The 10,781-nt window shown below is 39.9% G+C and overlaps 1 protein-coding gene across 4 annotated transcripts; it reads left to right on the top strand.

Annotated features, from left to right (window-relative positions):
- The first annotated feature begins 17 nt into the window (after positions 1-17).
- smarce1 (SWI/SNF related BAF chromatin remodeling complex subunit E1) lies at positions 18-8,725 on the top strand. Of its 4 annotated transcripts, none has more exons than XM_084419562.1 (11): positions 18-84; positions 962-1,014; positions 1,327-1,370; positions 2,724-2,822; positions 3,580-3,660; positions 4,184-4,315; positions 4,412-4,583; positions 5,418-5,590; positions 7,196-7,297; positions 7,405-7,639; positions 7,736-8,725. In XM_084419562.1, the coding sequence occupies exons 2-11, from the start codon at positions 1,008-1,010 to the stop codon at positions 7,951-7,953; spliced, it is 1,263 nt and encodes a 420-aa protein (XP_084275688.1). In that variant the 5' UTR covers positions 18-84; positions 962-1,007; the 3' UTR covers positions 7,954-8,725. The 4 variants fall into 4 exon arrangements, with proteins under 4 accessions (XP_084275688.1, XP_084275687.1, XP_084275690.1 ...); XM_084419561.1 differs by having other exon boundaries at positions 3,580-3,672; XM_084419564.1 differs by lacking the exon at positions 2,724-2,822.
- Positions 8,726-10,781: the final 2,056 nt, after the last annotated feature.

The raw sequence follows: 10,781 nt of genomic DNA, 5'->3' as shown, positions 1-10,781 counted from the left end.
ATGTGCCGGTTAAAATCAGGTCAGATACAGCTCAAAATGTGTCACATCCTGGCGGAGCACCATTGAGGGAACAAAGAAGCTGGGGTGAGTGGTCGATAATGTGCGTTTTATTGCATATTACTGGTTTCAGTCAACAGCTTATTATCCGCGCTGTAATATAACAAACATGCCTATTTAAAAATGAAGTTTTTTTGTTGTTTATATGCATCATGATGTTCATATCTTCAACGGTTGGCGGACTTAAGCTGTAACTTAGCCCGCTAGCTAATGCTGTTTCTATAACACCAGGTTGTGTTTAAAAATAATAATAATATGAAAAGTAAGAAACGTTAAACACAATCCAAATAACGTGAAACACATTTTCTGCTTGAAATGCGAATATGAATTTGTTTTTCATATGATATTTCACTGTTGTGTTATTCAGCTAGTGTTAGCCGCTTTCATTCATTGATGTTTTGCACGTTAGCATCTCCACCGTCCAAGCATGCATGTACTCGGGATGCTTATAGCTCGTCAAGTACAACACCTTTACGTTGTTTTTCGTGTTAATAACCTTTATTTTCTCCCATTGTAGTTGTCATGGTATTAAGTTAATCAATAAATAAACCTTTTAGGCTTCTGCAAGCCCTTTCGCCGTTATCCTCACCCAATACAGGCCTGAGATCCATACACACAACATCTCATTTAATTCCTATTACATCCACCTCTTTATTTATACCAAACACACACACACACACACACACACACACACACACACACACACTGTGGGATGTTTAATCAAACAATGTCTTTGAATTTCACATTAAAGCTAAACAGGTGGGTGTGTAGTTGTTTTAAACAAAACATATTTGATCAAAAAGCAGGTTGATGTGTAGATGTTTGCAGCTGGAGCAAGTTGATCATGTTTTTGCACACATGGAAAGCATGCCTATTCGTCTAATAAGTTTTTGCCCTATTTCAGAACCAAATGATGGGGATAGCCTGATATCCTCAATCCTACAAACAAGATGTCAAGTAAGAGCACATTTCAATTGATTGGTTTGACCCCCTTAAAGCCCACCCATCTTTATCAGATCTTCAGAAATGACTTTATTAAATATGTTTTACCATTTCTTTGTTTAATATGACTACTTTCTATAAATAAAGTGTAAATATGGGTGTGTGCATCTTGTAGATGTAATTGACTGACATTTGTGGTGTGAATTAATTTGTGCACATTGAACCGATGCGGATGTGACGAATAAGTAGGCTTTACCGCTGGTGAATGATTTTCAATTGACTTCAGTAAAGTCGATTACATTTTCCTCCCTTCTCTTCCTCTCACAGAGCGGCCGCCCTATACCCCTGCCCCCACCCCAGCCCCCACAACAGTAAGTATCCAGGACATGCCAATCATCCATATGGCCCCTCCCCTCCCCTCCATCACCCAAACCTATACCTTAGGTTCGTTAGAGATGAGAGGATTGTGGGAAGGTCACAGTATCACACGGGGTGGCTTTAATTATTTTTGTGTACAGCTTAACACAGCTCTATTAATCCGTAAGTTGCTGAGGATGCCATGTACTTCAGACTCCAAAAGTATTATTTAATGAATTATGGCTGCACGGTTTTGGAAAAAAATGCAATTTATTAATTGCTATATGAAAAAAAACCCGACATTTTTGCTAGGGGACTTAAATAGAAATAATTCATAATTCTAGAATTGTTGGATTGATTTTTTTTTTTTTTGACAACAATATTAATAATCATTATTATTGGTGATTTAATAAAAAAGTTAAACAAAATGTGTATTGTGAAAATATTGTCAATGTAAAATAAAATAATTATATAGTACAACTATAAAATTACAATACTACTGTATCTTAATTTCAAAAATTGTAAAGTTTAAACAGTCAAGCTTTTATTTTGGTGGGTTGCTGGCAAGTAAATATGCGCTGGGGGGTTTGCACTGTTCATTTACACACGTGCAGCTCATGATTTGGTCTCTCGGAGCATCTTAGTCAATTTACTGTCACTGTATCATGAGCTGCACGTTTCAACAAACAGTGCTGCGCTCTGATCTGAAACCACATATGTAATTAAATCACAGCCTTCACAATTTAATAATCGCACTAAGTCATATCACATTATATATTTTATTGATGTATTGTGTAGACCCATAAAAAGTTAAGCCTTCATGGTTATTCATTAAATACTATGTTTAGAGCATAAAGTGTGTAAGCCTCCTTGTGCTTTGAGGCTTTCACATATCATTTAATCATTGTACATTTAAAATAGATTCTGAGAGCCATTCACAGTAATTTAGTTTTGATGCGTTTCTCCACATGCATTGAATCGTGTGTGGTTGAAATATTTGATCCAAATCCCTGGTAATTACTCTTAGTGTCCCAGAACTGTTATTCCTGTAATGTAAGAGACCCATTATTCACCATGAGATTTGGCTCAAATACTCCCGATCACGATGACACGATCCCTAAAATTAACAAAGCCTTTTAGAACGTCATTGCGTCCCACCACCACCACCCATAGTGCCTGTGGCTTTGCTACAAGTGGATGTAGAGTAATGCTAGGGTTGTGCTGCTATCAAAGATTGCTGCTTTTTGCATGTTTTATGCAAATCATGACAGAAAACAAAAGCAGGTTCTCCTTTTCATTTTTTTTGTCCCTTCCTCCCTTGTTTGTGTCATTTCTCATTCGTGTTTTGTCTCATTTGTCTCCATCAGCAAATGCCCACCACCCCTGGGTTTGTGGGGTACAACCCATACAGCCATCTGGCCTACAACAACTACAGGCTGGGAGGGAACCCCAGCGGGAACAACAGGGTAATGGTTCGACCGGTGCCAACTAGGGCCCTAGCGACAGCCGAGGGACTAAAAGCCCAGACGAGAGGATGCTAAAGCTAACTTACATGGCCTGAATATGAAATAGAGTGAAATGCTTTGCTCTTACACTGTACAGACTCATTTCATAGAGTTGAAGGTGTCTGTCGGGTAGTAGAGTCGAGTCTTGGGTAGTTCTCAACTCGTAGCTTCCATAATCCTCATGCTTCTGTCAAGCAGTCACTCTCAGTAATGTCTGGATGGGTGTGATTGACACAGAATGACTTGTAGCTTCATAGTGATTGCTTCTCAGAACTGTTCCCCCTCACTCCCGTCAGCCATCCCATCACTTCATCATGCACGAGAGCCAACGGCCGTCCGCTCGCATGGCTTTAGATGCCCGTGCCAAACTCTGCAACTTGGCACGACTTCTTAGCAAGCTTGAGGCATTTTAGCTGTTGGCTTGTTTCATACAAACCTCTGCAGAATCATTTTCGTCTGTAAAAGACAGTTGCTTTGTGTCCAAAAGGGCGTAATGCATGGCCTTGTCGGCGTAATGTTAACGTGCTGTATTTGGTTTGTCGCTCAGGTACGTCTCCCGCCCCCTTTGCGAAGCGCTTCACGCTGTCATTGTTTCTGTTTGCCTCCTGTCCCTCTCTCCATAGTGCTCCATTATGAAAGTTCTGTGTTTTCTGTGATGACCATGTGTGCACTTTATGATCTCTAACGCCCCGCGTGGTCCTCTTTCCCTTTCCCGCAGAACTCCTCAGGGATCACCGTTCCTAAGCCGCCCAAACCGCCCGACAAGCCGCTGATGCCCTACATGCGGTATAGCCGGAAGGTAAGCAGGAAGGTAAGACACCCACGGTGTCTGCTTTTACTGCTTGTAAATTGAGGAGAGCGCTTCTGCGATCATCTCAAAGGCTGAGGGGTGGTCAGTGGCCTGACTCCGCCCCTTCATATGGTAGACCCCCAACATCGCTTCATTGCTTTCTTCTGTTTAACAAGGCTGGGAAGCTGACATCTTTTCTGATCTGCTCATTTGAGGCTATAAACTTTGCTCCATTTGCTTTCTGTTTTGAGCAAAGTGTTTTAAAAAGATGAAAACAAAACCGTTAGGTTGAATCGATAATGTATATAATATACATAACAGATCGATATATATCGATAATAGATGGATACATAACGTTCAGATCAATTACTCTTACTTTTCTCTCCTGCTCTGCATTCATCCTTTAATTTTGGACAGAAAGGTAGACAAACATTGGTGCTCTTTCTCTCTATCCTTTTGGAAAAATGCAACCCTCTCCGGCCAGGAACCCTTACTTTTCTGTCGACTCTGAACTGACACTGGTCTTTCATAGGTTTGGGACCAAGTTAAAGCCTCTAATCCTGACCTGAAGCTATGGGAGATTGGGAAGATCATCGGTGGCATGTGGAGAGACCTCACTGATGAGGAAAAACAAGACTATTTAAATGAATACGAGGCTGAGAAGGTTTGTTTCTTGCCTTTTGTCTTCACTTGAGATTGATCTGAAAACGATTCCTGGGAAATCGTTACAGGCACTAAGCAGTTTTTTTTCCCCCTGCAGATCGAGTATAATGACTCTTTGAAAGCCTACCACAACTCTCCAGCCTACCTGGCATACGTCAACGCTAAGAACCGCGCTGAAGCTGCTCTAGAAGAAGAGAGCCGGCAGAGACAGTCGCGCCTAGACAAAGGCGAACCCTATATGAGCATCCAGCCCGCTGAGGACCCTGATGGTGAGAGTGATGTCTTAATGTCACATTTGGATGCCACAAATATAATACAATACAATGAACAGAATACAAATATAAAACAACACGACCAACTTGAACCGGTTGCAAAATCTGCTTATGGAAATCTTTCACATGATTGCATGGATTCCTTTTGAAATGACTGGATTTGGCTCACGAAAATTTGCCGAACAACAGTTAAAGTGACCGCGCCTCTGATACCATTTAGTAAAATGCTACATTCACATGCTAATTATTTCTCTCAGAAATATCTCAGATTTTTTTTTTTTAAATGTTAGTGCTGCTTGTCTCCTGTATGTGTCGAATTTTCCTCCTACATTTTGACATTCCAGACTGAATTACCTACTGTTTTTAGACTCCAGTTATAATGGGCCTTCATAATGGCAGCAACACATGTAATAATAAAAATGTAAAAAAGATATAGAGATATAGATATAGTTATAGTTAAAGATAGATATATATAGATAGATATATAGATAGATAGATAGATAGATAGATAGATAGATAGATAGATAGATAGAGATCTTCATAAATGCTAGGGGCTTAAATATGACAAATTCGTTTGAGATACAAACACGTAATATGACAATGGTAAGTAAACTTCCTGGACTTATTCTTCGTGGATTAATTGGCATCCAAAGTCCAAGAGTTTTATAATGGTAGAGCCATTCAGATTTTCTTTTACAGATGTCCTGCTGAGAAATAAGTATCACCCAAATGGGCCTAAAGTTTAAAAGGAAGTTCTGAAACTTGTGCATTGAGGAAAAAAAGCACTCCATATTCTGTATTGATTGATTCCAAATATGAAATTTCTCTTAGACTATGATGACGGTTTCTCCATGAAGCATACAGCGGCAGCTCGTTTCCAGAGGAACCACCGGCTCATCAGCGACATCCTGAGTGAGGTTGTGGTGCCTGATGTTCGCTCAGTGGTGACCACCGCTCGCATGCAGGTGCTCAAACGTCAAGTCCAGTCGCTCATGGTGCACCAGGTAGGTTGGGCACGTTAAAGACACAAGTCATAAAATGCAAGACACAGTGGCGGTTCTAGACCACAGTAACTGGGGGGGCCAGGCAGGGGCCACTTGTGCTTTTAGGGGGCACACCTTTAACATTCATCTTAACCTATTTTCAGTATTATTTCAAGTCATTTTTCACCATGTCATGTATGACTGCAATCTCTAGAAAAAGCTAATAACACAATTTCAATTCAAATGAATTTTTCATTGTTTAATTGTAGTGTGATATAATGATCAATAATAACACATTTTTAGCATCTAAGCACATCTAGGCACTTTTTTACACCTGGGGTGGGCGATATGGCAATAATATCATATCACGAATTTTTTTTTTCAGGAAAATCAAGATTTTATCACGATTCTTTTTTCATGTTGGTTTTACTATTTTGCAAGTGACTGAGCATTACAGCCAAACTAATTTCCCTATTTTAAAAACAAAGCCTTATAGGTAACAAAATATAAAATAAAAAAGAATGGCAGACATTTAGGCCAAAGTGGCGAAGATAAAAATCTTTGTCATTATTTTCTTTGTTATTAAAAATTAAGAACAGAGATACATATTACACATACACAACTTAATATACAAATGAAATAAACTGCTTTATTTTTTCAGCTATAGGTGTATTTAACAGTATGAGAAAGTAATTAAATTAACAAATATGAAAATAAAACACAACAGACTTAAAGTTCTCAGTCGAGAGCAGTGAATGATTTCCTCTGTGTTTTGTTGTTTTATTAACATTAAAGGTATAATTCTCCCCCCAAAAAGTCATAATTTACTCTCTTAAGTTGTTTTAAACCTGAATAAGTTTCTTTCTTCTGTTGAAAATAAACATTATTTGAAAGAATGTGAGTAACCACAACAGTTGATGTACCCCTGTGACTTCCATAGTATATATTTTTTCCTACTATGTATGTCAATGGGGACCAGCAACTGTTTGGTTTTGGGTGAACTATCTCTTTAAGGACAAGCGGCAGCATGTTTATTATTAAGGCTACTGTCTCTTTAAGAATTGCACGCGACACGTCTAATATACACGCATATGACAAGCAGATTTTAATAAATTTTCTCTGTTTGCTTTCACTTTAGACATAACCAACTTTATGTAAACAATGTCTGTATTTGACAGTATTAGCGCAATATAAGACTCAAAAGATAACTTAGTCCAGTAACAGGCTTTTAGTGCATGTGCGCGTCGAGTGTACGCGCTCAGTAAAGCGCATGTTTGAACAGCGCATCAGCAGCGAATGACATGTTTAACCGGCAAGGCTTTAAAGCACATGAAAATAATTAACTTTTGTGAACTGCAGTGTCCCGTTCCTCTGCGTTAACATTTGATGTGAATATACGTCGTGCTGCAGTGTAGCCTAGATGAAGGCGCCGCAACTGAATAAATGCGCAGTTGTTTGGTGTGATTTTACGATTCCAAATTTAGGGGGACCAGAGGGGGGGCCAAGCTTGTTGACACGGGGGCACTGGCCCCCCCTCTGGCCCCCCCCTAGAACCGCCACTGGCAAGACAGTTAAGCACCTGGTTAAATCATTGTTCCTGGTTTTATTTTGTTTGTTTTTAAACAGAGGAAGCTTGAAGCAGAGCTGCTTCAAATCGAGGACCGACATCAGGATAAGAAGAGGAGGTTCCTGGAGAGCACAGACTCCTTCAATAACGAGCTCAAACGGGTGTGAAATTCAGTTTGATCGGTGAACTAATAGCCCTTCTGTTTAGCCTGAGCTCAAATGCCAGATGCACTGTCCGTGATTGATGTGTGGTTTGTTTGCTTTTTTAGCTGTGTAGTCTGAAAGTGGAGGTGGACATGGAGAAACTGGCAGCTGAAATGGCGGCTGCAGAGGAGGCTGCTCGCCGGAGGGCGGAGGAGAGAGAGCGGGAAGCAGCAGAGCAGGTGGAGAGAGCTGCTCAAGAAGAGCAACAGCCAGCTGGGGTCCAGGCCAATGCCAACACAGAGCAAACCTCCACCAGCGAGACCAAGGATGGAGAAGACAAGCCCACCCCAATGGAGACGGGTCAGACCTGCACCATTCTTTTCTCTTACTTTGAATATTGAACAAAAATAGTGAATAAAAGATGTTTGACTGACCTTTGTGGTGTCCGTCCTGCAGAGACTCTGGCTGAAGCTTCTGAAGTGTCTCAGGAGGCCGAGCAAGGCACCCCAGCTGCAGAGGGAGAGAAACCAGCCCAGCCTGAGCCTGCAGAGGGTGCTACAGATGAGGGCACCAGCGACAGCACCGCTCCGTCTGAGAGCAGCTCCGGACCCCCAGCGGAACCCCAGGCCTCAGACAACACCCCTGAGGAGCGGCAGCCCACCCAGGCCCAATAACCTCACCCCCTTAATCTACAAGTCTCACTTCACTCTGTGTAGAGTCATATGTCCTCTAGGATTTGTCATTTAATCCTATGACCTGCCAGTACAGTGAGTGAGAACAGTGAACATTTTTGCTTTCCCCTCCCAACCATAATAATCGACAGTGACACTTTTTTGTAAGGACAGCAGAATCTTAATTGGCTTTCCACACGTTTACTTGATCAGACACGCTGACCCACATGGGACAAGCCCACTTCAGTACTTTAGAGCTTCTTGGCCATTACAAAAGCTGATTTATCATTCTAAAGTTGAAGTAACTTGGACAAATGTTGAATAAAATGTAATGCTTGCTTCCTACAGTCACCAAATGGTTACAAAAATTAGAACTGCAAGGTTATTTTGCTGTCGCTTAACATGTTTTATCTACCTGTGGCACAGTTATTTTATGGTATTTTTTTTTTTTTCATAGTTCGGTTGAGTAGTCTGTGGGTTGTATTTTTTTTTTTTTTTTTTTTGGTCCTAGTTTTTTCTCTCTCTCTTTCTTTTCTTTTCTTTTCTTTTCTTTTCTTTTCTTTTCTTTTCTTTTCTTTTCTTTTCTTTTCTTTTCTTTTTACTTAAAATAAAGCCATTTTAACACGTCATGATTTTCCAGATTGTCCACACAGAGCAGGGACATTGTTCTGTTGGTATCTTCATGGAATGGTATTACTTTAAGCCTCTGGATTATTGTGTTTTGTATTGTTGGAAGGCATTCCCTCAATAAAGGGATTTCTATGTCTGTTTTAAACATCTGCTCCTTTTGTCTTTTTTGTTTTTTGTCTGCTGGTTTATGGTTTTGTCAATGGGTTCTTTGTGTTAAAGTTTTAAAGCCAATGATTTATTATTATTATTACTTTGGTTTTAATATATTTAAAAGCGTAATACTGGTTCAGGTCTCTGGTTAAATTGTGTGTAAGGTAATTCACAGCATTTCAACCTCTGCTACAATTTTTCCATGTTTCATATTTACATTACATTTACATTTATTCATTTAGCAGATGCTTTTATCCAAAGCGACTTCTAAATGAGAACAATAGAAGCAGTTAAACTAACAATAGGACAATATGCAAACGCTATGACCCTTCCCAGTTAATCTAATCTTTTTCTTTCTTTTTTTTTATAAAGATAATAGATTTAGAATAAAAGATAAAGTGTTAGTATTAATGGATCAAGTGTTGCCAAAAAAGATGCGTCTTCAGCCGTTTCTTGAAAATGGCCACAGACTCAGCAGCTCGGGTTGAGTTGGGCAGATCATTCCACCAGCAGGGAACTGTAGGTTTGAAAATAATCCAAGATATTTGAAATGAACCAAGACATTTGCTTTACCGTTTTCCACAAGGACCATTTGGAGTTCCTAAAGACAGAGGGGCTGATAGCGATTCAAGGCCTGTAGGCCAAGATGTGTGTACTTTGGGGGGTTGATGAATTGTACATTGGGGGAAGTTGGAATTATCTAATTGGTCAGTTTGAATCTCACATTTGGGTTTTAGTCACATGGTCAGGGAAAGGATAAAACAAGATTGTAACTGTTTCTCTGGCTCTCTTATTCTCTGGGTCCTTTTCTTGGGGTTCTCTCTCTCTCTTTACCTCCTCTTTCCTCTTACTCTCTCTCTCTCTGGTAACATTTTACATGCTGGGTAAGATTAATTGTATAAGTTATCATCATCTCATATGTCATTAAACCGTTTCAATTACATGTGCTACTGCTAACTAGTTTTGATTTGGTATTGACTTTCAAGTGCTACATATTGCAATACAATATTGTCACTCTCTATAGCAACGCTCTCCCACATATTAAGCTATTGTAACTGCTTATTTCCGTCGTTGGTGTAAGTAGCAGTTGGTGGAATAGACGGGAAATTTACAGTTTTCTACCATCTTGCTAATTCCTTTTCTTTAGTCATTCGGCAGTCTTGCAGACTGAACCCCTGCAGGAAATCCACCCTTACAGAACAGACCAGAAAAAGGTCAGAGACCACTAAAGACCACCCTAGTTGCAGCATTCTGGATCAGTTGCAGAGGTTTGACAGTGCAAGCTGGAAGACCTGCCAAGAGAGCATTACAAAAGTCCAGTCTGGATAGAACAAGTGCTTGGACAAGAAGTTGTGTAGCATGCTCTGATAGGAAGGGTCTGATCCTCCTGATGTTGTATAAGGCAAATCTGCAGGACCGGTTCTAGCAATGTGGTCTGTGAAGTTCAATTGATCATCAATCACAACTCCAAGGTTCCTGGCTGACCTTGATGGAGATATGGTTGACGAACCTAGCTGAATGGAGAAGTTGTGATGAAGTGTTGGGTTGGCGGGGACCATAAGCAATTCTGTCTTCGCAAGGTTTTGTCGAAGGTGGTGATCCTTCATCCTGACAGAAATGTCAGTCAGGCAGGCTGAGATGCGAGCAGCAACCGTCGGATCATCAGGCTGGAAGTGTTATATAACACCTATAATTGTGGAATGTAGAAAATCTAGAAAACTTCAGATTAATTGATATACAAAGCAAACATGTTTGAAATTGTTGTAAATTGAAATAAAATGTTAAACTCCTCTAACTTGACCCCCCTCTTTAGCAAAATCCATTTAAAAGCAGTAATTTTTTTTATTCAGTGAATAAGCACATTTGTTCCAGAATCCAGACATATTTATGCATTGTCTGATTTTGGGTTCAGCTTTTATATTTTGATTATTTTTTAAATGAAAGCTGCATCCATATTACATTAGATTATGCTGACCATAAAACCGTTAAGACATTAATAATCTGCAGAGACAAGAGAAAAGTACATTTATAGACAAGTACCGTAAGGAACA

Source organism: Rutilus rutilus, assembly GCF_951802725.1.
Source record: "Rutilus rutilus genome assembly, chromosome: 1".
Taxonomy (NCBI): Eukaryota; Metazoa; Chordata; class Actinopteri; order Cypriniformes; family Leuciscidae; genus Rutilus; species Rutilus rutilus.
This window is presented reverse-complemented; position numbering and strand designations above follow the sequence as displayed.

Excerpts from the sequence above, each read along its gene's own strand:
- smarce1 (XM_084419561.1), top strand. Across the intron at positions 4,584-5,417 it reads GCCCGCTGAGGACCCTGATG|ACTATGATGACGGTTTCTCC; the intron begins GTGAGAGTGATG and ends AATTTCTCTTAG. Across the intron at positions 7,298-7,404 it reads TCAATAACGAGCTCAAACGG|CTGTGTAGTCTGAAAGTGGA; the intron begins GTGTGAAATTCA and ends TTGCTTTTTTAG.